Source organism: Rhipicephalus sanguineus, chromosome 8 (genome assembly GCF_013339695.2).
Source record: "Rhipicephalus sanguineus isolate Rsan-2018 chromosome 8, BIME_Rsan_1.4, whole genome shotgun sequence".
In the NCBI taxonomy this organism is placed as follows: Eukaryota; Metazoa; Arthropoda; class Arachnida; order Ixodida; family Ixodidae; genus Rhipicephalus; species Rhipicephalus sanguineus.
The window spans coordinates 59,331,870-59,359,753 of NC_051183.1; the positions used below are offsets into that span (position 1 = coordinate 59,331,870).

At 44.0% G+C, this 27,884-nt stretch overlaps 2 protein-coding genes and 2 non-coding genes across 5 annotated transcripts in view; 2 read left to right on the plus strand and 2 right to left on the minus strand.

Moving 5' to 3' along the window:
- Positions 1-3,490: 3,490 nt before the first annotated feature.
- On the plus strand, positions 3,491-3,574 carry Trnal-cag (transfer RNA leucine (anticodon CAG)). The gene has a single exon. It is a non-coding gene; the product is annotated as a tRNA-Leu (tRNA).
- Positions 3,575-14,866: 11,292 nt separating this feature from the next.
- Positions 14,867-14,950, minus strand: Trnal-cag (transfer RNA leucine (anticodon CAG)). Its single transcript has one exon. It is a non-coding gene; the product is annotated as a tRNA-Leu (tRNA).
- Positions 14,951-15,474: 524 nt separating this feature from the next.
- On the plus strand, positions 15,475-15,975 carry LOC119403250 (THAP domain-containing protein 3). The gene has a single exon (XM_037670194.1). The coding sequence runs from the start codon at positions 15,475-15,477 to the stop codon at positions 15,973-15,975; it is 501 nt and encodes a 166-aa protein (XP_037526122.1).
- Positions 15,976-20,481: 4,506 nt separating this feature from the next.
- The window catches only part of LOC119401992 (F-box only protein 3), a 32,263-nt gene continuing 24,860 nt past the window's right edge, over positions 20,482-27,884 (minus strand). For both annotated transcript variants that reach the window (XM_037669028.2, XM_037669027.2), the window contains exon 11: positions 20,482-23,453. In XM_037669028.2, coding sequence (XP_037524956.1) covers positions 23,338-23,453 — 116 coding nt within the window. In that variant the 3' untranslated portion in view covers positions 20,482-23,337. The remainder of the gene's footprint in view (positions 23,454-27,884) is intronic.

Genomic DNA, 27,884 nt, shown 5'->3' on the forward strand with positions numbered 1-27,884 from the left:
ATCTACATAGAAATACGAGTGGAAATGGCAGGCTTTATATGTGCATTCAGAGCAGCAGGCCTGGCCTAAAGTCCCTAGATTTTTCCCAAAAATTTAGGGACTTTAGCCAGGCCATACTGGCTTATACTGTGCCAATCTCCATGCCTTTCCTGTAAAAAATTCTCAGTTTAGCTGAATGAATGCATGTTAATTTTTGGGGCGTGAGTTTCATTATGTCGTCCGAATAACGCCCAGATCACAGTAGCCAAGCTCCATGCATCTGGCGATATTTTATAAGCCCCATGGTCACGAAATATATATGCACGAAATAATATATATATATATATATATATATATATATATATATATATATATATAACATTAAAACGAGGTTACGTGCACAACTACCGCCGTTAGGGTGGCTACCGCCGTCGTTCATGTCGTATAGCGCGGAGGTAATAAGGGCACAACGCCGGGAATCCAAGGAAAGGCCGGCAAAAGTGGAGCGCAGACGCAGCGACGGCAAAAAAAGAAAAGGTCTCGCAGTTCATTCCGCCCCCGCTGCACACGCAGGGTCGCCCAACCGAGCAAGCTGCGTCGGCCAAGCATCTGCCAAGTTGCCTCCTTCTCTACCCAACTCCGCCAGCAGCAATCGACATCGACGGACAACTATCGCCATCTCGCGATCATTCTCGTAAGATCGACACGCCGCCACCGCTAGCCCTACTCAAATTCTCTCGTCGGTTTGAGGGCCGCCCGCCTGCTGCAGACTTCCCTCCTCCTTGCCACAGACACTCGCAGAAAGCCCAATGTGCGCACACAGAGACACAACCCCCCTCTCCACAAAGCATTCTCCAACTGTCGATAGCCTCCAGTCTAGCGAGCTTGTTGCGAGACAAACCGGGCGATTTCTCTCTCTCCACAGTGCAAACGTATATAAAAAAAATGGCGTAGGCTGCGGCAGCTTCGAGTATCGTCCTCGCTTGCGTGCGTGTACAAACCATTCGAAGTGTCTGCTGCTTTATCTTTTCTTTTTTTCAGAAAGCGACTGGCGTCGCTTTATCTTTTGCCCTCACTCGCTTGCCTTCTTCAGCTCCTATCTCCTCCTGTACTTCCTTCTTGCGTACTCTCTCCTTCACATTTCTTGCTTGTTTTGACGGCCTATTTTCCTCCCTCTGGACTCCGCGCCGGAGGCTTTTCCGGTGCGCAGCTTTTCTTTCTTATTACACTTTTCTCTCTCTCAGTCTCTCTGCAAAAGCAACTCCGGTAGAGCGTCCACAAAAGGGCTCAGAACGCGAGGGGCAGCTGTCCTCCTTCTCTTTGCTTTCTAAACGTCACACGTGGGCTTCTTGTGCTCTTCCGAATGCCCCCTTGTTCTTTGAACAACTCACCTCAACCGCTACCTCCTCTCCTTTCTTCACTCAACCCCGCAGGCAGCAACTACCGCCACTACCGCCCCTCCTCGCTGCGCTCTTGGCTCTTTCACCTCTCCCGCCGCGCGCGATGAGTCCGTTTGGTTTGGCGCGTTTTTTTAGAACCGCCGCACGACACTGAAGCGAGGAAAATGGCTTCCGCTCAGACTTCTTTTTTTTTTTTCTTTTTGTATCATCTCTTCCGCCGGCGTGAAAGATACACTCGTGCGGTACTTCATCTAATCGTCGCTCATAGAAAGAGTTTAGCGACGTCAACAGGCGAATCGATTACTTCTTAGCGCTGCCTTTGGCTGGCGCTCAAGTATTTCGGGCCCTTGCATGACTCCGTTCATGGGCTGTGTCATCGTTGCTTCGCGCGAATGAACTCGTAGTGACGAGGGTTCTGCTTGGCAGACGGGTGTACTTAATTGGTTTGATTTACTTACGTATTTCATTTGTTTGTTTAGTATGTATAATTTACGGTGAACGGTATTGAATACAGGCTAAGCCTAATAGCAGCTACAAAGCCTGGGACGTAAAGTTTGATGCAATTGAGCCAGGAAATGAACTTCCTAGCTTTTTTGAGAACGAATATTCGCTAAATAGATGGGCGTTGATAATACGAATTCCTTGCAAGACAACGGAAATGTGAGAGGGGGGCCGTTAATTTCTGTTTGTTTTTAAGTTGTATTCAGGAATCAACAAGACTGCTTGCAAAAACGTGACCAAAATATGAATTCGAGGTGGTGTAGGGTAGGTCTCCACCCTATATATATATATATATATATATATATATATGTGTGTGTGTGTGTGTGTGTGTGTGTGTGTGTGTGTGTGTGTGTGTGTGTGTAGTTGCACATAAAAAGCACTAACCCCCTCTTCCAGTCTACGCCCGTGGTTGGTTGCATGGCTATGTGACGCACGATTTCTCGGCCACATGATCGTGCAGAACACTGCAACACCTGAAATATGACTAGAATATGTAATAACCCGCCTAAGAATTGTAAAACTGTCGTAAAACCTACAGAAATAGAACAGTAGGCAGAATGTTGTTATCACTTGCAACATAAAAAGGCTGAAAGAAAACCTATGTAAGGTGCGGGTAATATTGACGAGGCGTCACCATATCGCTATATGACAGTAAATGAAACTCTTCAATAAAAAAAAAAACTGGTTAAAGAAAAAAAAATGTAGCAGAGCGTGGTTTCGATCCACGGACCTCTGGGTTATGGGCCCAGCACGCTTCCACTGCGCCACTCTGCTAGGCGGGAACGCAGCAGCATTGAAGCCTATTTAAACCTCGGCATTCCTTTCCTGGCATTATTACAAAACTTATACGCGTGTATGCATGTTATATTTCGTTTGTAACCTAATAAAATGACTTTCTTGGCATTGTAAAGCATTTTTACTTTTTTTTGCGTGCGCTCTTGCAAAAGCAGCATATGGTAGTGCCGGATAATGCAGTGCGAATGGTTTGGCTCACATCTCTCGCGTGAAAGCGTGATGCGCGAAGTTTACTGTAGCTGTGAGTACAGTTGCGAATAACGATTGAATCGTACGAGTTTCTGTCTATTGTAGGAGTGTTGCTCCGTGCTGTTGAATAATACTGGTATATCACTACGCCGGGGTCATTTTCAACCTCTTCACGTGACGTGTACGACAAGCAATTGACACTAAACACATCAGGATTTGCTAACGTAAACACATGCGTTTTGCGTTGCTTTTGAATACCGCGTGTTTAGATGATGTTAGCAAATGCGATGTTCCACTTGTTGGTCTTCTGTTTTGTGAGGACCATGACTAATTAACAATACTTCACTAATTAGCAATTAGCGTTGTATTCACCTCACGGCACATGCGTGTCTCATATTTGGAATCTGGAGTCGTGCATTAACGGTGTGGGGAGTCGGTTTTGGCGGGCAATCTATGCTATCTTTAGCACCATTTTAGCAGTCGTCACTAATTTGAATTACGCTTTCATGTGATCCACGCTAGAGCGTACCGGTGGTTTACAGTCTTTATTATCTTTTGAGCCGTTCACGATAGTCTTAGTCAAGGAGTCTCGTGGCACGGCCTTGACTGCGGCAGCACGACGTGTTGTCAGGATGGCCGAGCGGTCCAAGGCGCTGCGTTCAGGTCGCAGTCCGGTCTTCCGGGCGTGGGTTCGAATCCCACTTCTGACACAATCTTTTTTTTTTTCCCTTTTATGGGATACTTTTTTTCGCCACTCGAACGTTATTATTATTCTTGGCGTTTTACGCCTTCAGCTACAGAAGACTCAGTGTCACTACTGAAATCACACTGCATGTCTTACGGCTCAAAGATTTCGAGAATACAAATGCTTCTCATAATAATAATTCCTGCATAAATTATTATTAAATTTATTAAAGTCAATGCTCCTAGCTGTTGTTAAGTCAACGGCTAGGAGCATTGTCTTTAACTAATTTACCTGGCGATATGATCGGTCTTTTTATAGTGATAAATTTATTTAAATGTTATTAGGCCTATCATTATCATTTTGGATGGACATTAGAGAAACCGAAAATCTCCATTCAGCTCTATTGTGCTTACATTTTCACGTCCTGCCGATGTACACGGCTTATCGCAAACGCTATTCGTTACGTCAGTCCTACGCATGCACAGTTCACGGCGTTCGCTGTTGCGGCCATTAGACGGCTGCGTGTCAATAATAGCGAAAGTTGGGCTAGTTGGTGGTTCATGCTTGGGATGTAAAAACAGCGCAAAATATAGACAAGGACAGAGGAAGAGACGACACCGGCTGCGTGTCCCTAAGCGTATATGTTAACCGTTATAGTTACTGTGCGAAAGTGCTTACAGCAAAATCAGGGAGCACGATGAAGTCTTTCGATGAGTCGACAGGCATGTCAGCGCTAGCACTGTGGAATTATTGAAAGTATACAGTTAAACACAAAGGTATACGGACCATATTTGATATCAGAAAACGCTCAATCCCCTGGCGGCCTGTAGCAGTAGTGGTAGAACTGCATACGACAACGTTGTTAGCACATTCTAGTCGAGGCCATAAGTGAAAATGTCACGGATGCGTTGTGAGGCTGCGGCGATATTCGGCTTTTTCTGAACCTTTCATGCTCCTTAATATTTTGTGACTGACTGTGCATAAAGTTCTTAATAGGCTGGTCTTAGAGCAATGCAATTACGATATTTATTCTGCAGAATGCACAATCTTCACCATGTACAAGCCTGTCGGTTCGTCTAATTCGTCTTGCTCAAATTGGTGTTTATATAGTCATGCGTTTTTGCACTCCTTGTCTCTTTACATGTCAGGCATTGTTATCAATGCCAAGATTCGAGGGTCTTAGCATTTTTTCAGCCATAGCTGTACAAAAAAAAAAAAAAAAGGCAGGCGACTTGAAAACCACAGAAAGTAATGTGTAAAGTTATTGTTCTGTTGTGATAATAATCATTTATTTCTGCCCCAAGAAATACGAGGACACGGAGGGGGGGGGGGGGGGAGACGTCGTAAACAGCTTGACGAAGACGCAGCCCATATATGCAAGGCAACAGCAGCAGGCAATTCAAAAGCAATTCATCATACACAACACGCGGTCTCATGTGTCAAATAAAAAAATAGTACAATACGTAGCAAAACTGACAAAGAAAGACCCGAGGCTTGCACTTATGAACGTACAACGAAAATTACTTCCTCATCGAAAACATAATTACACACACTCAAGATCACTATATGTGTGGAATATTAAGAGCACGGAACGACAACAAATTGAAACATTAAATAACGCAAACTGACACGAAGCTAACAAAGGTTTAGATAATTCTAAGAGGTTCTTTACGATCACGGATACTCCGTCGCAGCCATTTTAGCGCCCTCTTTTTAGGTTGCTTGTGTGGCAAGATGTTTGGGTACAATCACCTCGAATGCCCCCCCCCCCCCTTTTCTCCCATTCTTGCACAAGCGAAGGGCTCGAATTTGGCACTCTTGATGTTGACAGAAGCGATCATTGGACTGTTGCCCGCTTTTACGCTTGGGCGTGTTATATATGCAACGTCATGATCTGCGGTTTTAAAAAGGGACGTTTCATGGTCGCTTGCAGCCTTGGTGAGCGACACTGTTTGATTGTACAGATTATTTTCGTCCATTTACATTTCCTTTATGAATTTCTACATCAGGAAAAAGAAACTGAAAAAAAAAATGTCAGTGGTGATTTAGCGGTGAGCGAGAAATGCATTACCTTGACAGCCAACAAGGGCACGCAGTGATGGATGGATGGATGCGAAACTTTATTGTAAGTCCTGAGGTGCACGACTCAACGCGCAGCGGGCCGCTCCCACGTTGGGTGCTATTTATTTATTCATTAGTACCTTTAGAAGCTAGAAGACGACGCAAATAATAATTCCTTTATTGTACAATAAATAACAACGATGTGTGTAAGAAACTAATTTTTAGGGGCTCGTTTTTTTCTTTGCTAGACTGTAGACACAACATTAATTAGAACTAACAGACAAGAAAGCGAAGTAAAGTATAGGGGATGTTATTTGTAGTAATTTTGATGTAAATGTCAAGAAAGAAAAGTGGACGAAAAGATAATTTGCCGCCTGCAGGGACCGAACCTGCATCCTCCGGATCAGGAGGTCGCAGGTTCGGTCCCTGCCGGCGGCAAGTTATATCTTTTCGTCCACTTTCCGAATCATAACGCCCCATTACTGAAAATGGTCGAGGTGCCCGTATTGACACACTGTGCTAAAAAGAGGACGCAGGATTCACAAAAAGCAACGCAGGATCCACAGTTGCACCGCACACTAAGTGTAAAAGTGTCTTATTCATCTCAAACACTGGTGGGCTGGGTGGGCTAGTTGGTACTGTATATCTTTAGGTTTAGCGCAGAGTATAGGGGATGTTATTTGTAGGAATTATGATGTAAATGTCGAGAAAGTAAACTGGACGAAAAACTAACTTGCCACCGGCAGGGACCAATTCATTCGCAATTGATATGCGAATTAATAAATGCGTAGTATAGTGACAAGAGAATGGAGCGTGAAAAAAAAAGCTTCATTTTAACATCTAAAATATGACTATGAAATTTTAAGTTTCTATCAAGTCTAACGCCTAAGTAAACACAGTCTTGCTAGCATGGATCAAATGATGTGGTATTCAAATTGTAACAACGGGTACTAGCGACCGTTGACGTGATGAAAAGACAATGAATTGGGTTTTTTTGAGGATCGAACTTTGATTTGTTTAAATTACACCTGCAGCGTAATACGTTGCGAAGATCGGATCCTATAGTTTATCTATTAGGCAGTCTATGCTTTTGTCAGAGCTATAAATATTGTCGTATCATCAGCGTAGAGCAAACATTTACAGTGCAAGATAAAATTAGGCAGATCGTTAACATAAATTAAAAACAAATTGGGAGGGTAACATGATTTCAGGAATGAATAGTTTGCCTTTAGTAGTGTATTAAAATCAATCCGCAGAAGACAATAAAAAAGCATGTCCTCGTCCTCTTTTTAGCACAATGTGTTAATACGGGCCTCTCGACCATTTTCAGTAATGGGGCATTATGATTACTGAGCGAATTATCTTCAACTGGTCTCCATCAGCTATAGGTGTCCCGGATTCACTCGCATGGCGTTGATTAACTGTTGGCCATCGGCTGTGCAGAAATATTGTCTTCGTTCGATCTCGATCCACTGATTAAGCTACCAATAGGCCTCTTCGATTAAGATTCAGTAACCTAACATACCCAGGTGGTGTACTAGATCACCATTTCAACTGGAAAGTGCATATTGACTATCTATGACACGTACGCTGTTAAACTAAATTATTATTAGATGTTTTAATTGTCTTGTGTATGCCAGCCTAAATTCCTGTTAAAATGTTGTATACATGTGAGATATGTTTTCTGTATGCTAATCTAATGTAGTTAAATTATTGTATAACTGTTAATAATAATATAATTGTTCAGCTTTAACGTCCTAAAACCACGATATGATTATGAGGGACGCCGTAGGGTTTCGGTAATTTTGACCACCTGGGGTTCTTTAACGTGCATCTAAATCGAAGTACACGGGCCTCTAGCATTTTCTCCTCCATCGAAAATGCAGCCGCCGCGACCGGGACTCGATTCCGCGACCTGCGGGTCAACAGGGGTTATTTTATAGCTGTTGCCTGTACATTTATGTATGCTTGCATGGATCCAGCATTCTGCTAAGCATCCAGATGTTTGTAACATGTTTCTGTTTGACCATACTTCGTTTAATAAAGTTCAGTTCATTTCAGTTCACTCCGTACCCGACAGTCCAGGACTGCCCGAGGCGCGTTCGTTCAACCAATGAGCGTTTCGAATGCACCAATTCTGGTGTTCGGCCTTGTTTGTGTGTCAAAGTGACAATGTTAAGCGCTTGAAACGACGACAACAGAGAAGAACACAACACGAGCGTATATATATACTTTTGTAGAAAGCGCATTGTCTGCGCGCATGACAGTTATGGCAAATGAGTGCACGTGTGTTAACCGTGTACACAGTGTGTCCGTAAGATCACGGTGAATTTTGAACCGGTCACGAGAAAGCAGCGAAAAATAGAAAGATACAAATGTGAAATATTCACTAAATAAAAGGAAAACTGTCCAGGTTTCCGCGGTATGACTTGCAAGGGTGTGCGCACACAGGTGATGACGCAGTTCCACGAGCTGCACAGCAGTAGATCAGCCCACGCCAGTCGAGATGCGGACGGTACGGAGGAATAGCTCAATGTGCTCTGTGGCTCGCTCAAATCGAATTCGTGACCGAAGTGCAACGTGAATATCGTCGCATGTGCAACGAAGCACCACATTTCACATTTATATGTTGTTTCGTAGGTTTCCCGTGACCGGTCATCATGACCTTAAGGGCACACTGTTTACGTGCTTAGATTTTCAAGTAAATCCGCTTGTTGAAAGTGAGCGATCGTGTTGTGTTCTCTGTTGTTGCCCATTCAAGCACTTGGCATTATCACTATTTCGAATGCAGTTTTCTCTGGCAGTAAGGGCCTAACACACGGCAATGGAATACGCCCAATTTTGTCTTCTAGTCCTTCCGTCTTGATGTGTCGCGCGAAAAATTGGTGCAACGTATAATCGCCTAGCCCAGTCCGCCACAATTCTGAGTGTCACAGACTTACCACACGTTGCCAACACGATGACTTACCTCTATATTCCTCGATGAGGTGTCGAACTGACGGGCACCGTTGCTGGCAGATCGACTGGCTTGCAGAGGCAGCTCCCCGAAGCGATTTAATTTTGCGTCTTTTTTTATTTACCATATTGCAGAACAGGGAATTCTATCTATACTGCAATTATTTATACTCTATAGAAATGGCACGTTCTCTCAACGATAAATATCACGAATTTTAGCGAAAATATGCAACGCAGGATTCACAATGTGTTGCACCGCACACTAAATGTAAAAAATGTCTTATTCATCACAAAGACTGGTGGGCTAGTTGGCACTGCATATTTTTAGGTTTAGCGCGGAGAAAAGACGTGGGATGACAGACAATGCGAGGACACAGCGCTGTATTCTCGTCTCTTCTGTAGTCCCGGCGTCGTTTCTTTGCGGTAGACCAACATAGCCCAACAATCTGTTTTTGTGACGAATAAGACACTTTTACTTTTATTGTCGTGTGAAACGTATAGTTCCTATTGCTGGTGTGGCAATAATTTGCCCACTCTGGGTGCATTTGCCGATAGTGGGTAAATACTGCAGAATATTTAAACGAAATGAACTTTCATTTGATGGATATGAATACAATGTCGCAGTGAAAAACATACAATTTATTCTGACATTTCGACCGGGGACCGGCCTTTCTCTTTGAGAAAGGCCGGTCCCAGGCCGAAACGTCAGAATAAACTTTACGCTTTTCACTGTGACTTTTTATTCATATATATTAATCAAACATAAGCTGTCTCACACACAACAGCCCCCGGATTTATTTCTGTTGTCTGCCGTGGTACTGGTTCCACTTAATTTTTTTTTTTAATTTGTGGTTGTGTATATATGATCGCGCGCAACTTGACGCATTCAATCTATGTATGATCACCATTGTGATTCTACTCTGCGTTGCGTCAGTATATCATATTGTCGCCTAATCACCAAAGTCTGCATCACGGTTGCACGAATACTTGAACCTGTCTAATATATGCAATGAAGAAGAGCGCTCTTGAATAAAATGTTTAACACCACCACTTATTGTTAACCGTTACATAAGAATAAATACATAAGAATAATTTCAAGTATGCGAAGTCACCCAGGCGTGACTTGAATTACCACGAAAAATCAAGTCATGTTTTCTTTTCCTTTGGCACCATTTGCATGCGTTTCCGTGGCTAATATAGGAAAATTGGATTTTTAAATCTGTCTCATTTCTTGATTCAGCGTCGTTATTATATGCAATGTTCTGTGATCTTTGCATTCTTCAGAACAACGCAAATAAACACTTCATATCCCTATTGAAACGTTCCACATGTCAATAATTCCATATGTTTCTAAACGGAATCTATAGAGTCCATATATTTTCCCTATATTTGACATATGTTTCCTTAAGGATCTTACCGAAATATGCGGAATTATTGAAATGGCATAAATACCGTTTCAGTATGGTAAGGTTATATTGATAAGTATTATTTCTAAACACTATTCTACATGGCTTCGCTGCAGCATGTTTTCACTATCCTTGAAGGAAAAGTGGATGTTGGAATCTTGTGTTTTGAAATTTCGCGTCCAAGCCACAGCGTTGCTACGTCATTGTCACGTGAATAAAGATCTATGGCGTCACTGTTGGCGCGACAATTTCAAGGAGGCGTCGCCACCGGCTTTGGATATAGTCTCTTTTTGTCTCCCTTTTTTTAGCCCAAATTCCTTCTACCGTTGCGAAGTGATGTGACTGGTTTTTATTGTAGAGTGGTAATTTACTATAAAATGTAAACTTATACGCTTTTGAGCGCGTATTCGTTTTAAAGCGCACACGTCATCCCAAGCCGAACAGACTGCGGCTACGCGCTGTCTGACAAATTATTCCAGGAAACATGACAATGCTGCAATTTTAGAGAAACCCGTGTAAAGGGGACTTGCATTCAATGGACTGTATACATTACAAACCTTATCGTAACTCTGAGCGAGGTATGAATACAGTGGTTCGCCGTGCGTGCCAGCAAAATTATTTTTACGTTTGTAGATGGTCATTCATTTTTCGCAACGCACAACGGCTTTTTTTTTTTTTTTAACGCATTTACGTTATTAAACGAGGGAGAACTTTTACATCTTAGGCGCGTTAATTACTGGCATGACGCGATTATGTGTCTAGTTTCTTTGCGTGTGAAAGAAGAAACGAAGAAAAGATAAAACCTGCCGATTATCAGATCACTTGGATGAATTCACACAAATCCTGACCCTAAGGCCACCAATATATAGCAGCAACCAGAAGCAGCGCGATTTTCGGCCCTCGTTTCGCGTCTGTTCCACATGCATGACTAGTGAGTTTTAGTGAGTTTTGTCACTCGTCTGTTAGCGTAATCGCCATCGCAGAATTTCGAATACGTAGACGTCAGCACGAGAGATGGTGACGTCATGGCAGCACGATACGTCGTGTATCACGATAATTAACGTGAAGCTCGATGACTGTGTGACACGCTTGACTGCTAGCCTAAGCTGTAGACTGCAGCGTTTACATCTTATGTGTGTACACGAAGTCTTTATTGTTTTTCATTGGACAAGAACGGCGTTGCATAAAAGAAAATCAAACCTCGTTCTGGCCTGGTTGAGCAAACAGCCGCGAGATGTCGTCACCAGCGCCCCTGCTGCCGTCTACGTCACTGGCCTCTGTGCTCGTTAATCGTAACACTCACTTAAGTGAGTGTTAAACTGCGAAATAACCAACTACACCGTGAGGTTTCTGTTACGGCTGCAGTAACCACTTAAGACGCGTTGTGACCATAGTTAGAGAGCCGTGGTTATTTGCACGTCAAATGAGACATGTCATGAAACAGACGACGCCAGAAGTAACGCCGGAAGTACGCTGCTTGTGGTTGGCGCTTCGGAAGTTGCGTCGGGTGCGAGTTTTCTGTTTTTTTTTCCCCAAGCACTTACACTAGGCGTACGCAAATAATACAAGCAATTTGATACGCCGCTCAGTCCTTGCTGTCCACTGTCTGCTGGCCTCATTGTCGGTGGGGGTGAATTCTCGGCAGTACGATGCCACCTGGAGTAAAAAAAATCATAAAATGAGTGACCTGGAAAAATATTGACGAATTGGAACGTTTGCATATATCTGAGAACAGCCAACTTAGCAAAAAAATTTAAAAAAAAATGGACACGCAAAATACGAAACGCCCATGCGTCGCTGTCATGTCAAAGGTGTTTCTCTTTCTGTGCAAAAAACAAAGCGAATGAGATTCACATAAAAGGTAGGAGGGCTTGAAATGATTCTAACTGCAGCGGTATATAGACGATCTTACTTTCTAGAGTTACTGTAAATGCTACCGCGGGTAGCATATCTATTACTTTTGACACGTGGGCGCCGCCATCTTTAGCTGCTAAACGAATGTTTTCTTATCTTTGCACGTTCTTTGTTTGCGAACGTGCTGTGCTTAATCACAGTGCGTCAGGAAACAATGACTAAAAGCACGTTCACCAAATGAGCGCAGCAATTAATTGCTGCGCTCATTTGGTGAACGTGAACTACATTGCATTAGAAAGCTCACGTTCTGCGCTTTGAAATATGGCACCTTAATATTATTGGTATCATCGCCTAGCCTGAAGTGTTACCTGATGGCAACGTGGACAGCATGAGCAAAAAAAATAGCGTATTTGCTGTTATAAATGGCGAAGTTAACAGCCAAATATGGCGACACCGAAACTCATATGCAAGTAAGAAATGAATCTGCCGAGGCCAACATTTCAACAAAGGACGAAAGGCAAGTGTGCTTGCCCAAATGTCGTGGTTTCAGTTAAATTCATCTTTATACTACATTTATAATCACGCCGCCCTCCCCATATTTGTGCAATTTTTTTTCTTTTTAAACAACAAATATGTCCCTTTGAACATCAATCACGGAGTGAGCGCGACATCCCTTTTCGTTCACGCGCATTTTGGCGCGCTTGCAATTTCGCGTTATTTATATCAAGGCGAAAAATGACGCGCCAGCTAGCATTTTTTCAAATGGAAAGTTTGAATAATTGAATATTTTTTGCCCGCAGAGCTACATCTTGACAAATAACTAGGTCGCCACGACTGCAAAACGCATGCGACAGAGCTCAACAGATGTTCGAAACGGGTGCGTTATAATTAGATCAATCACTCAAGCTGCTTAAAAATTATTCAAGGAAACTAGAAACGGTTTTAGTACACTCTAGTAAACGTATTAGATCTGTCGTCCTGGATTGCATTGATGCATACATGTGGTGGAACAATCCAAAGCTACAGTTTGCAATTGCTGTAAATATACCTTTTTAACCTGTCTTGTGTAATATTTATTACTTATATAGGCTAAGCGCATCAGGATAACCTAAAGTGGACTCATGGGTTTACACTATCCAATAAGCTACAGTTTGCAAATGCTGTAACTTTACATTTGTTTTATCTACCTGGCCTAACATTTACTTCACGTATAGGTACATTAGAAAAACCTAAACCGGTCTCATATTGTGCCAAGATAAATCGAATAATAAATTTATAAGCGCGCAAGTAACTTAGGAGCGCAATTTTGACGTCTGCACGGTAGAAATAAAGTACGCCATTGAAAAAAAAATGAGATCGCTACCTTTCGTAACATGCTTACCAGGGGCGTAGCCAGAATTTTTTTTCGGGGGGGGGGGGGGGGGGGGTTTCAACCACACTTTATGTATGGTCGTGCGTGCGTTTGTATGTGTGCGCGTATATATACGCAAGCAAAACTGAAAAATTTCGGGGGGGGGGTTTGAACCCCCCCAACCCCCCCCCCCCTTGCCTACGCCCCTGATGCTTACGCATAAGTTATCATGATCGCACTAGACGCGCCATCAAAGAAACTTTAGGAAAACAATAATGCAACCACTCGATCTATTTGTTAGGTAGCACTACTTCCGTCACAGACTTGCGTCAGCGATTCAAAAGGAAGGTAACCCGTCAACTAGCTTTCAGCCTGTCATTCGCGTACGGTAATCATATCTTGCATGCATTTGCTGATGCACACGTAAGCGTTGCATAGCGCTTCAATGGCGCGAGCAAAGCGTCTTTCGGACAACAAGGCCGCCGCTCATATTGCCCAACAAATCAATATTTAGAGAAGAAAAAAAAAACACAAAGAAAACGTGCAACTTCACCGTCCGGCCAAGCCAATGGCGTCTTTTATCCAGCGGAGCTTCGAATGCAATCCGGTTTTGTTTAAACTACTGCAACATCGACGGTTGTGTGTCTGGATCCGATCGAGCTACGTTCGTCAGGGATTCGACGTTTTCATCGGTGTGGGCGCCATTGCTACGACTCTGATGTCCGGTCCCATTCGGCCGCCATTCCAATATGGCCGTTCCTTCGCCCCACGAATGCGGCCGCGTTTGTTTTTTGTGTGTTTGCTTCAATCTGTAGGGTCACGTGGCGCAATTTTTCTGACCAAGGACTACGTTCTCCGCTATGCCGTTACTCATTAAAGCCGCGAATTTGTGGTTTCAACCGGGAGTAGGCGGGAAACAGCCGCGAAAACGCCATTTCTTTCCGCCGGGCGGCCATCTTGAGTGTAGCAGACGACGCAGTGCCCGGATGTAGCCTCGCGAAAGGCTCGACGTCGCGCCAACGCCTAGCCTCCCATCCGGGGCTGCTCCGTCGTTTCCATGGCGACGGGGCCCCGCGCGTATCGATCGAGTTGTGACGTCATGACACGTGACCATTTTTTGTGCGTGACGTCACGTATCGTGCGGGAGGGACGAAGGAGGAGGACAGGCGGAGAAAAAAAAAATGGAAAAAAAAATGCGATGTGGGGCGTGCTTCGTTGGCAAGTCGATAGCGGCTGTGAGGTTTGACACTCCGATCCTAGCAACCTAACCGCAGCCGGTCTCGCAGTGATAAGTGCCTTTGATGCCATGCCACTACCGTAGCGAGGTTAGGGTTAGCGCGGAGAGGATGGCGCGGCAGCCTCCATGCGTGCTGAGCACATGTGGCGGATGCCGAAGTACAGCCGAAGCGGCTGGTCACGTCGGCCATCTTGTGTCGACGGTGCGACGCTTGGGCAGTCCGCCCCTCCAACTCCTGTCTGCGCGGGACTCCCTAAATAAACAAAGCAACCAAGTCAAGCGAACCTAAGGGGCAAATGGCGGCTGCGGGCCAGATAGACGTGGGACCGACGTGTCACGCGTTAGCGTGGAGCGAATACGCAGAACGCGTGTGCATAACCAAGTGCTGGCATAACAAAACAAACAGAAGATTAAAAAAAATAAAAAAGAAAAGCGCAGAACAAAAAAAAAATATGTCAGAAGTGGGATTCGAACCCACGCCCGGAAGACCGGACTGCGACCTGAACGCAGCGCCTTGGACCGCTCGGCCATCCTGACAGTACGGGATCCGCATCACGCAAAATGCTACTTGAGTCCTTGAAACACTACACTGGATATTTGTGAATGGAGTGTTTAAAAGCTAACACTTTCCACTCTCCTTACACTCAATACAATGTATTACAAAACAGCAACAGCTTATTTTATTTGCACCATGGAGAAAAAAAAACAACAGCATTATGCACTGACTACGCACGCGAACCGCGATTGTGGCGGCTTCTCGTGGCAAGTGGTCAAAAGAAAACAAACATGGCGCACGTGGACTGAACGCGAGGCTCGCGTTGCATAGAACTTCTGTCCTATCGAGAACTGTTGGTCAGTAGGTCGTAGGTCACTAGGGACGCCGGTCTGTTCCCTCCTAAGTGGTTATGCCTGACACCTGATTCACTTGCGCTTAGACTGCAAGCCATCAAAGAGTGGTGCCAACCATGGACTGCTACAGCAACGCTTAGACCACTTAGCAAACGCCGTGAAAAAAAGCCCGTCAGCTGCAACGCTTGCCGTCCGACATTTCTCTCGAAAACATGCCGAAAGGTTGCTGCGTTCCCGGCTGTCCTTCGACGGAACGCAACTGCGCCAACGCGGTCTCGTTCCACGAAGTGCCATCGGACAACCGCTGTCGAGACGCCTGGGTGGAAGCGATCGCCGGCGACGACTTCGAGGAGAGGGCGCGACTCCTGAGCAACGCCCGCTCCGTCGTGTGTTCCCTGCACTTCAAGCCGACCGACTTCAAGGTGGGCATGAAGCGACGCGTCTTGGTGACCGCGGCCGTGCCTTCCATTTTCCCCGGCAAGAACGCGCCCTCGAACCCCGAACCTCCTCCGCGGAAGCGTAGGCGACGCAGGACCGTGGAGCCCTACTACTATTACAACGTCCACTCCGTCACAGGCGTTGAAGACGTCGAGGATGAAGCCGCGGCTGGGGCGGCTAGCGACGCGAGGGCGGAGGCTCGTCGCGTCGCGGCTGTTCCGGAGACGACGACCATCATGATACTCCCGGGAATGGTCATCCGTCATGAGAGGTAGCCTTGAGGTAGTCGTGGTCCTACCTGAAATGGCTATCTGTCATGAGAAGTAGCCTTGAAGTAGTCGTACTTCCTGGAGTGGGGCTATCCGTCATGAGGAATAGCCTTCATTGGCTTGTCCGTGAGACGAACGCTGTGTGCTACTCCCTGGAATGGTCACGTCATGAGAGGTAGCCTTTGGCGGTCGTGACACTCACTGAATGGAATGGTTACCCGTCATGAGAAGTAGCCTTGGACTAGTAGTGGTACTTCCTGGAATGGCTGTCCGTCATGGGAAGCAGCCTTCAATGTTGTGTCCATGAGACAAATGCCCTGTGATGGTACAACGCCGGACACCCGACAAGAGACCTGAAGACTTGGGCCTTGCACCGAGTCAGGGCGATTAGCCAACGAACAGTGGTGATAAAGCAGAGCGGTTGTTTCTGAGATGCACATGCGTGTTCAATATAAGACGCTTCATTAGTATGCATTTAGCTTTTCACAGTGCCTAGCTGTGCTTAAAAAAATGCACACTAGGGAAATCACACACTTTCAAGTACTGTCGTGTTTCGTGTGCCATTGTGCAGCTTTGAGAAATATCCATCTCAATTGTCACGTTCTGCAAGGCTGTTGATTAATTCACGTTGTTGATTTTTTGTTTAATGCCACTGTTTTTGGAGGAAATTTACTTGCACACAGGTTCAGGAAGACTTTGGTGAGAAGTTTCGGTCACACTACAGTGTGACCAAAATTGAACAGCTGGCTCTGGACACTTGTGTACTGCCAGTACCACTTTGCTGGAGAACTGCAACAAAGCTACAATCGGATTGGCCAATAGCTTGCCTCAGGTGGCAGCACCGTTCAAAACACTGTTGTCCGTCAATGTGCTGACACGTGTAACATTCTCTTGCGCGACGCTTTTGGTTGTGAAAATGTGCAGGTTTACAAAGCTTTGGGCACCATGGAAAGCATCGCAGCAGCTGAGGCTGTGGCTATGCACGTACAAAAACATAAAAGGCTTGCATTGTTCAAAGGCGGCTGCACACAATGTTGCCACCAGTACTGCACTTTGCAGCTCTGTCCTGGTACAGTAACAAAATGATAGTACCATTACAAATATGCTCATGCTAAAACCATTCACTGGCAATCGTGTGACCTTTGCATTGTAGTACGTTACCAGATAGCTGGACGCACCACCGTTATAAAGGATGTCTTTTGATCTGAGGGTATCCGCACTGTTCGGTACTTCATTGACAGCTGCGCACAGAAAGTGCGTGACTTATTAGGGCCATTGCTTCTGATACTGTACTGTCTGTCTCACAGAAAAAAAAGCTTTCGTTGATAAACATGGCAGTACGGAACTGCCAACAACGCTGGCTTAGTTCCGTACATATACAAAAAAAAAGGCCTTAGTTTGCAAGACAACCTCACCAGATATGCACAGAGTGTTGCATTCGTGCAAAAATATGCATGCATTTGCGTGGATCTCAACTAGGAAGATTTCTGAAGACCACTAAATAGTTCTGTTCGGCACGAGAAAACATCATTGCAATATGTGTGGTCTAAATTGTAACTACTTTCGATGTGTGTGCAAGTGAAAATGTTTTTTTTTTTTTTTTCTATACGCCGGCACTAATCGATGTTGCATATACGTGTGAGCATTGGGAATCCCACTGCATGGAACTTTTCTGGGTCTTGTGAAGCAGTGCTTGGCCCACTCAATAAGACTGTGCGAATCTTCATTAGGAGGAACCAGTAATATGTGCTTTGTTATGCAAGTTGCCTGCTTATTGTTGAACTGAACTATAGCTTGTGCATGTGTTCGTGGCTTGGAGCAGCAAGTTGCAAGCTGATCGTTCTAGACTTACCTATCAAAGTTGCACCATCAATGGAGGTTAACAATAAATCGACATTTTCACGTGACATCTGTTTTTCTTTTGTGGTCTAAAAAGATTTTACGCAGAATCTCCTGTGTGTTCTTTAAATGATGCGTAAGCATTTGAAAACAATCACCATGTTGTTCTGTCGTTGTATGCTGTTGTGTTTGGTATAATTGTGGCAGGAAAAAAGTGGGGTCACAGCAGCAAAGTCTTGCAGGGGTACCGTCACAAAATTTTCAGTTGTCGCTTTTTTGCGTCAAATGGAAGGACAAGCCCTCAAGAGCCTAGAAAATGCACTGCTAAGTGTAAGTGAACCCTAGATAAGTAACTACAGTATGTTTTTAAAAGCTAGTTTCAGTTCGTACTGCTCCCAGACGTTGCAACACGGTATGAGCTTCTCGTCACGTGCTCGCGCACATAATGTGACGTTTCCACAGCTGCTCCACACCATGGTGATGCACAAGCAGCCATTTTGAATGTTTTGGTGACACACAAGTGACCATTTTGGAAGTTTTGGTACCTGACGTCATTGCGACAAGCCAGACTACTGCGTGAAGTCACCAGAATTCGTACCGTAGCATGATGTCAAGGTAGTGTCGATGTCAGTAGGTGCGCCATGGCAGAATCGACTTTAACATCAAAATAAAATATCTTGTCAGCATTTGCTGGGCTTCAAACTTGCTCGGAGCCATCTCGGTATACAGATAGGGTATGGCAGAGTAAATACACTTTCGAAAAACGTTGTTAGTACCCCTTGAAGCAATACCAGCATTAGATGATGCAGAATCGAGTACTGTGCTTTTTGTTCTTTGTGATGTCTTTGCGATAGTATTTGCGCTTGTATTTTCTGCACTTGTTTTGCATTACGGCCATCCTTGGAGCATCTTTGACAGGTGGCATCGGTGCAGCGTATTTCCTCCTCTCTCGCGTTTGTTAGTGTCTTGCAGGGGTTCAGTAGTTACAATATTAATGAGAACTAACAGACGATAATGCCAAGGAATGTATAGGAGATGCTATTTGTAGTAATTGCGATGTAAATGTGAAGAATGTAAAATGGACGAAAAGAGATATAGGTGAAAGAGAACATAACTTGCCGCCGACAGGGACTAAACCTGCAACCTTCGAACAACGTGTCCGATGCTCCACCAATTGAGATACGGCGGCGGTCACATCCCTGTCGACTTCATTGGGTATATCGGTGCATTTAAACCTGGGAGCGTTAGTCGGCGCCGATCGTAGCCATGGCCACGAGTGTGGAACACTTTTTCTGCCTGTTGGTGTCGCATAGCACGTGATCTTTTTACAAGCTGGCAACTGACCAGTAACGAAGAAAAATGAGCCCTTAAAATTCCCATTCTTTTGTTCAGTCATTACAAGACATTCAGATATATTCACCTTCTGCAAGCATGGGTATTTTGTAGCGCAGTGGGTGAAACACTCGTAGATTTAAAATTCACCACTGCCAACATTTTTTCTTTTGAGGGACACATTTTTCTGAGTGTGGAATATACTGTTTTATACACGATTGTACTTACAGCAATTTGTATTATGTGATGTCTGGAGAAGTTCGCTTGTTGGATAGGCATAGAAATGCTTGCGCATTTAAATTCTGATGCAACCAACGTCTTGAAATTAAATCTCGGAGGCTATGTGGGACTGCTCAGTTGTTGAATACTATAAGATGTTCAGTAATTACTTGACAAGTACACAATACTGGAATTATGCATGCATACAAGTAATGTGCATTACATTAGAAGAACTTATGTTTTCATTTTTTGAGTTAGTTTGGTGTTGCGTGCACACTGACCTGAAACATTTTTTTTTTAAGTTCCTTTAATGCCATGAGCACTGGCCTGGAGCACGGAATGGAAGCTGTTGATTACAGAGCCCAGTGAAATGAAAAGTTGTAGCAAAAATAATGTCAACAGATGCATTGACAGAGTCACGGGCATAGGCACGATTGGCTCCCTTGTGCAAGCCGCGAAATGAACCCACTGGTGGTACAGCAATTTGATGCCAACAAGGCTCGGCATGCGACTGGTACGACAGTGCCCGGCATGTGACCATGGCATTACTGTTAACGGTTTTGCCAAGTCACCTCTCGTCCTGCTTGAACAGAAATTTCAAAATCTGCCAGTTTAAAGCAATTAAAATTATTGCATTCCCAGGCTCTGTGTAGAATCTCAGTTACACAGGCCGAGTTGGTCTTCAAGAAAGGAATTCAGTACACCTATTTTCAGATGTCTTTACTTTTATGTATTTACAAGACTTCCTTTGTCAGGTTAGCGAAAGAGCACGAAAAAAAGAAAAAAAAACAGCATGTATACTCATTTTCATAAATTTTGAATATTTTTTTACACGAATTCCGTGTAACATAGACCTCTTATTAAATATAACAGTTTCTGGAAGTTCATTGGGCAATAGCCACTTTTTAACAGTGGCTGTATACACAGCCAATGTGTGCCAAAATGTGTGAGACAAAATCACATGCCGCAGAAAAAATTAACACTCGAAAACATAATCTACGTGGTGTTCCTGTTGAAGGGACAACAGAAGTGGCCATTACTAAAACAAAAAACAAACAAGAGATAAACACTATGTCTTGAAGTAAGCTCGTCAGTTACGAATAGGGTCCATTTTTTCTTCAAGTATGAACTCCCCATGACATCTGCACAAAATGACTGCCGGAGCACTCTTGACATGCAAGACTTCATTCTTTCTAGTTATGCACATGCCTCATGCGTATCACCATCTGGTTAACGAAAACCACCGATCAAAAAATCACTAAGACTATAAACAGCTAGAACAATAAACCAACACTGTTAATTCATTGGCAAAGTAATGCGCGACTCCAAATGCGAGTGAAGAAAAGAACGTCATCATCACAGTCCTGTCTCCTCTTGATGTCTCGTCAAGCAACACATTCGTAAATGCACAGTCAACATGATGGCAAAATTGTCATATGCCCGTTTGCAGCTCGAAGCTACTAGGAAACCCATACGGGTTTCTCACAAAGAAAACTTAGCGGTTGAAGAAAAATTCACGCTGGTCTGGGACTTGAACCCGGGACCAATGCCTTTCTGATGCAGTTGCCTTACCGCATGGGTTAAGAGTTCCAAGCACACGGACTGAATATGGCATTCCGCAGAATGGATTTGCCATATTTAGTCCATGTGCTTTGCACTGTGAATTTATTCACTCTTGTGCAGCTTGGATGGTAAAGCGACCGTCTCAGAAAAGCATTGGTTCTGGGTTCGAATCCCGTGTGAGGACAAGTCTTTTTTTTCTTCAGAAAAATCACTACAGATTTCGTTTTACAGTTTTGTGCTACAAATGGGTTGATGGCAATTTTCTCTTTCTGAACCCTTCCTCTGCCTTGCAGGATTCCACAGCGCCGACTTACTGTCAACACAAATTGAAAAGCATATAGGGAAAAAAACACTTATCAAAGTGGTGGTTACGCATACTTGTATAAAATCTCAACATGCAACTGCCTTACAGCTGGTCCCTACCTGTGATCTAGTCCCACATCTACGTTTTATAACCTGAACTAAACGGCATCAAGTATGACTGAAGCTCAAAAGCTTAATAAGGCAATCTATTTGTTCTAACCTTGTCCGAGTTTTGGTTTATGTTGGTAGCATACTTAAAACACATTCAGTTGCTTTCATTCCAAGGTTGCTTAAAGGGGCCCTGCAACATTTTTTCAGCATGGTCAGAAAACACTGCCGATCGGTGGTTGAGGCTCCTGAGAACACGCAAGCCGAACATCATAGCGCAGCACGCGGCCTGAAATTTACAATTAATTCTCAAAGTCGGCTAGAAATCGATCCCTCTTCTCTCTACAAATGATGCCATACACCCAAAGCCCACGGCCGTTGGCTGCATTTGAGCATCGTTAGCTGCATGGTTACCGTCGCCGCCGCAGGATGCCGCCACATGCCTGCGCGCGCAATCACATTGAAGGTAAGCCGCGCATTCGAAGAAAAAATGAAAAGAAAGTCCTCAAGGTCGTGACGCACACTGACGAAGGGACGCATCTTCTTGCCCCCTTGTCATCCCCCTCCCTGCGTAGCTTTCAATGCGCCCGCTCGTACGAGAGGAGAGAGAAAGTGCCTAAAGCATGCGACAAACCCCTGTAACTCCGCTCGTACTCGACGGATTCTGAAAATTTTTGCGGAAGTTGATTTGTGATGCAATAAGCTCTTTCGATGTAGCCATTAGACAATCACTTGGAAAACTGTTGCAGGGCCCCTTTAAAAATGGAGCAGCATGAGGTGTGCTAACCTCTGTGAAGCTCTTCTTGGGTCAAACAAAAGCACCTATGTCAAAGACAATGACGGAGGAGGTGTAAATGAAACTCGAACCACTAGATCTCTCAAGTGCATGGCTATCATTTGCGATATATAATAAATCTATCCAAGTAACAGTGCTCGCCAAAAACCTGTCAAACTGTAGCTTCGATGTCTGGCATTCTCTTCAGCCTCTGAGCCTAAAGTAAAACACAGAGGTTAAAATACAAGAATCCCCTTGTGCGTGCATTTTAAGACTGAAATGCAGGATCTTAAGACTCAACTGCACAGGACAGAATTCTTCGGCCTGTAAAAAAAAAAAAAAAAAAAAAAAGAAAAAAAAGAAAGCCAATCGTAGACTGACTGCCCAGAAAGTAGTTTTTATCTCCAAGAGATAGGCTAAGAAAAAAGAAAAAGAAATCGCACAATGCACCAGTTTTGCAGCTAAGGAACTGCTTGTCATAAACGAAAGCGCTTCTTATCCTCACGGTAATGCACAATAGCCGTTTCAAAATCGTTGCTGCTACAGAAACCCGTTGTTTCTTTGAGCTGCCCTGCATTGCTAAAACCCTGCAAATTAAGAAAACAATAACAAAAAAAATTATCTGCTGGCTGTTGGCACGAAGATTTACGCCTACGCGTATCTATGTGTAAAAAAAAAGATTAAAAAAATCGTATTCGTATTGCAACGTCAAGCTCATGTCATGGCCACGACGCACAACATAGCCTGAATCAGCCAATCTTTTTTTATGCCTCAGGCAGCCCGACTGACGGGCTGTCAAATGCTTCGTCACATCACCGTCATGGCATTTGCAACCGTCACGATACAACGTCTTATCGCTTCGTTTTCTTCAAGCATGGGATGCCAACATTGAGAATATTTGCTGGTGCCATTATTGAGACAAAATTTGTAAGAAAACACTGCTTCGTGACAGGTAATGGTGTTGTGACTGTGACGGAGCGTGTGACGCCGGTGTTGGTCGGGCCTTGAACTCATGGTCACGACAGTCAGATTGCGAATACCCCAACTGAATCACACTACAGCAATCGTATGTGACGGAAGCAGCTTGATGTGTGACGGTCACATCGCAGTCCGAGACGCCAGTGCAATGGAACGGCCAGCAGCATTTGTCACGCTGACACTTGATGACCGCGACGAAAGATGGAGCAAGCACAAGGCGCTGAGTCGGATCAGTTTCAATGGGGAGGGCATCACTGCGCTTTCTTAACGGCGTCTCGCTGCCGCTTGATGGCTTCTCGCTCGGCTGACGTGACGTATGGTAGACACTTCATGTTGAACACGGGACAGTGCACCTCGGTCATGTCGCCTGGAACAAAAGAAGTTGAAGACCTTAGCGGCGTTAAAGGGACACTCAAGGCAAACAATGAATTAGTTTAGACCAGTGCTGAACAGTATCGAAGATACATGTATCTTAGATACTATCTTAGATACTCCTCGGGTATCTTGTATCTGTATCGCGATACATCTCGCAAAACGTGTATCTGTATTTCCGATACATTGAAGAATGTATCGTGTATCTTAAGATACAAGATACTGAGATCGCAGCACCACCATGCGAAACAAACTTTGGCTGAACTCCGCTTCTCAAGCTGATACTGCTGCCACTAAGTCACCAGAGCAAAACTAAAGGCAAACGACATTATTTTATCTTTCTGCCAGAGTTTTCTGGTGAGCATAAACACTGAGCTTTGAGCGTCCCTGTTGTTGAAGCAGAGTCACATGGTGGCGCTCGCGCCGTCTCGATAGGACAAGCGCGCGAACGTCGCCGTCACCAGCAAGCCCGCATCGCTACCCTCGTCTACGCCCAGCCGATATTTTTTCTCTCTTTTTTTTTTTTTCGTTTTAGTTGGGTCAGTGCCATGACACTTGGCACTTAGCCACTGTCCTGTGACGCGTACTCCAATGCTTGCGGCGTCTATCGCACACATTCTGATGCCGCTGTAGTGTCATTATCGAAGTTGCTTTTGCGTGGTGCTTCGTTACGAAGTCTGAAGAATGCAAGAAGGGAGTGTTGCTTTGCGTCTCGTGGCTTTCACACATCGGTGATTTCAAGGATCTCGTGGATGTAAGTTTGACTTACATACAGGGAGAATTGCCTGTATGCAAATAAGATTCTAACAGATTTAGCACCACCGGTACTGATGCTGGATCTAACAGAACAAGCATTCACCTTGGCGTACGCCTATTTTCTTTTATTCAAACAGTTTTTAAGATCATAACTTGATTATTAGCACAAGATTTTTCTCAGCTGTCCTTCTATTCCATCTCATACATTACCTATGACTCTATATATATATTTTTTTACTGGTCTGCTTACTGCAATATGCCTTTAACGTGCTGCCAAGGTAAGCCCTCTGCTTTATTCTTACTTTGACTGTCTGCGTCCTTTATGATACTGTTTACATACTTATACTTCACTTGAATTTACTGTTATGTAAAGGCGATGTTAAGAACAGATATATAATAAACCGGGAACGCCTGGAGTCTACAGTAACAAAAATTCTGCTTACTACTAAGTAAAACAGCGAAATTGAGTTCGCATTATAATAACGTAAGTTATTAGGAGCCATATTAAATTTGTTAGCAAAGGTATTCGAGAAAAATTCTTATGCAATATGCTCAGTTTTTCTCATTAGCGCCCCAACGAGCCCTTTTATGCTATTTTCCATAGGCACTGAATTTAACTGCCATAGCTATTAGGGGCTACCCGCCGCGGTGATCTAGTGGGTATGGTGACTGACTGCTAGCTGACCCGAAGGTTGCAGCGGCCGCATTTCGATGGAGGGAAAATGCTAGAGGCCCATGTGTTTATATTTAGGGTTTTAGAACCCCAGGTGGTCGAAATTTCCGGAGCCCTCAATCACAGCCTTCTCTCATAACTGCTTCTTATGCTTCTTATTGAAGTTCTTATGATTAGATGGCAACCTGCTAGCTGGTCAGCAAGCAGAGCAGTGATTCCCATCAATTACAAAAGCGACAAGCAAAAACCGCTGTCCCCGAAGTCTATAAAGAGCTGTCATGTTAAGCAGCTAAAGCAACGCCAATAAGTTGTTTCGGAATGAAACAAATATACCTTGAGCAAGAAGTGCAATACATTTGAGATACTAACAGATATTTCATTCAAATGAAACCAAATTGGTCGTATTTAATAAATTTTCAGACGAACATATTTGTGCATAAGAGTTTAGTGCTACATCATATAAATGTATAATAAGAAATTTGCGAATGTATCAAAGTATCTTAAGATACAATTGAAATGTATTGTATCGGATACAATCAGCGTTGTAGTATCTTGTATCTGTATTTCAAATACTTCTTGCCTGAGTATCTTGTATCGTATCGCGATACAATTTCGAAGTATCTTTGCCCAGCCCTGGTTTAGACTGTTAAATTTTGTTCTGAGAACTCCTATATTAAAGGGACACTAAAGAGCAAAACGATTTTTCTCATATTAGTAAAGTAATCTTTCACGACACCAAAAACACCATCCTTGCTGCGAGAAGGCGCTTAGTAAGTGAGAAAACACACAAAAACAAAATTTGGGTTGCGGCGTCACCTTGAAGTTTTCACACCATTCGCCGTGACGTCAGTTTTGACGTCGCCTACCAGGGACTACGTAGTTCCTAATCAATAAAAATGAAGTACACTGTCCTCTGAGGGAGGCCATAGACTTAAGGTGGCGGTCCCACTCCGGCGAACCCCCCTCCGCATTTTACGCATTGTTTACGGACGCACTGTGCTCGCTGCGCTTGACAAATAAATATTAATTCTAATAATTCAGAAAGCTTATGATCTCCGCTTTCTAATGACACCTGGTGTTAATGCCTGTTCGGAAGCGTTACCTAATAGCAATGAAAATAGTGTGAGCAACAAAAGGCATTTTCGTTGTACAAGCCTCCGTTGTACTGCCAGTACGGCGAAACTGTTCAACATAACAAGACCAAATTTACCGTGCCTTTAGAAGAAGTGCTATTTAAGGTTTCTATGAAGAGATATTAGCCATAAAATAATTAGTAATTTATTTACGCTCCAATGAAAATGGGCAAAATATTAAAAGTTTTTGTGAGAATATCTTTTTTACTTTTTAAAGCAGAACAATAATATTTAGTGGCTACGTAGACTACATTACACTTATTTTCCATGCGAAGTTGCTTTGTGTTCTGACGAAAACTTGATGAATTATTATTGCGTCAATGCGGCAGTTTATGGCTGTACTTGGTCACGCATTACCGATGAAGCGACAAAACTATACAAGCTGATACTGTGAACTTCTACATAATGAAGAAGCAAGGCCCTTTCTATGATTCTATGAAGAGAAAATTCCTTTATCTTTATTAGGGAACCTGCAAGACAGCAGTGAATTTACGTAATTTTCCTGCTGACCAGTCCCGTAGAAACTCGCTTTTTTTTTCTTTTAGACACTAATTGCCAACGAGTATTGCACATTAGTAGATGCATATTGTGTCTTTTATCTACTTGTGCTGCTCACTAACTTGACCACTCAGTGCTTCAAACAAAATATTTTCAATGAATCATAAGTCTCACAGGCGTTTTTTGGTGGTAGCTCCATCTATGAAATGAAACATCAAATTGCTTTATGCGAGTTCAAGCGTTCGCCAAAAGTGGCGCAATTAAACATAATAAAACGGGTAGAACAGGCATGAATTATATCTCCAGGCCTCATAGTTTGCTTCACTAGCTAAGTCTAGTCGCCGCGCGTAACAAACACCAACCGTAAAAGGAGGAGGGCTTAGTGATAAACCCTTTCCACTCGCCCCACGTCAGCAGGTGGGGCGGTCTCATCAAGCGGCAAATGGTTTCGGTATGCAGGAAGATTGCGCGTTCGTCACGCGTTCTTAGAACCAGTGTTCCCCGGCACGTCTTTAGTAATGTGCATCTCTTTGTGGTTCAGCTGCTCGTGTTTTGCGCGTTCCTTTGAGTGTTTTCGTGCCTGTGAGGTTCGAAATTGTGAAAGGAAGGACGCTGACATGCCGTGTGAATGATACGTATGTAGCGCCGCTTCAAAGGGGACACGATGGTGAACGTATGAAAGCTTGTCATTGCCGGAATTTTCAAAGTATGCCTGTCGAGCACTGTGCCGACAACTTCCACTGACCAGTAGTGGTAAGTTGTACCCAATCAGGTAATTACATCCTAGTTGCAACGATGCGACAGAAGCGAGACTTTGTTGAAGATGCAGAACGTTCTAGTCAACGTGGCAGAATATTTCAATGTACGGGACCCTGGAAAAGTTATATTGTGCTTTGTGAAAAGACGCACTCACTTCGGATAAGACGATCACTGTCTTTGCCACTAATGAGCGCTACGGTGTCAGGAAACAGTTCGACTGAGGAGGACTACTCTACCTAGTGATAACGCTGTTGCGCACTGCTACTTTGTCGTAAAGCGGCTTGCTGCGTAGCCAGAACTACTACTAATGATCGGATAACAACTAGTTCTTAGCAAAGTACAAGGCGGACAGTGCAATGTCTGGTCAACGAAGAATAACCTGACTTAGACGCACGTGAGAGTGGCCACATGAACAAAATAGTGCCGATACATATGCTACTGACGAACATTTTGTTGAAAAACTTTTGCGGCAACCTAAATGGAAAACTTGCCGATGGTGCCTGTAAGTCAAAATAAAGGAAAACCACAGCTTTCCACAACAAATAAGTGTATTCATGCTTTTATAGAACAAGCATGAATAGAAACTGGATTCTGTAAAAGCCTACAT

Excerpts from the sequence above, each read along its gene's own strand:
- LOC119403250 (XM_037670194.1), top strand. The coding sequence starts at position 15,475 with ATGCCGAAAGGTTGCTGCGTTCCCGGCTGTCCTTCGACGGAACGCAAC.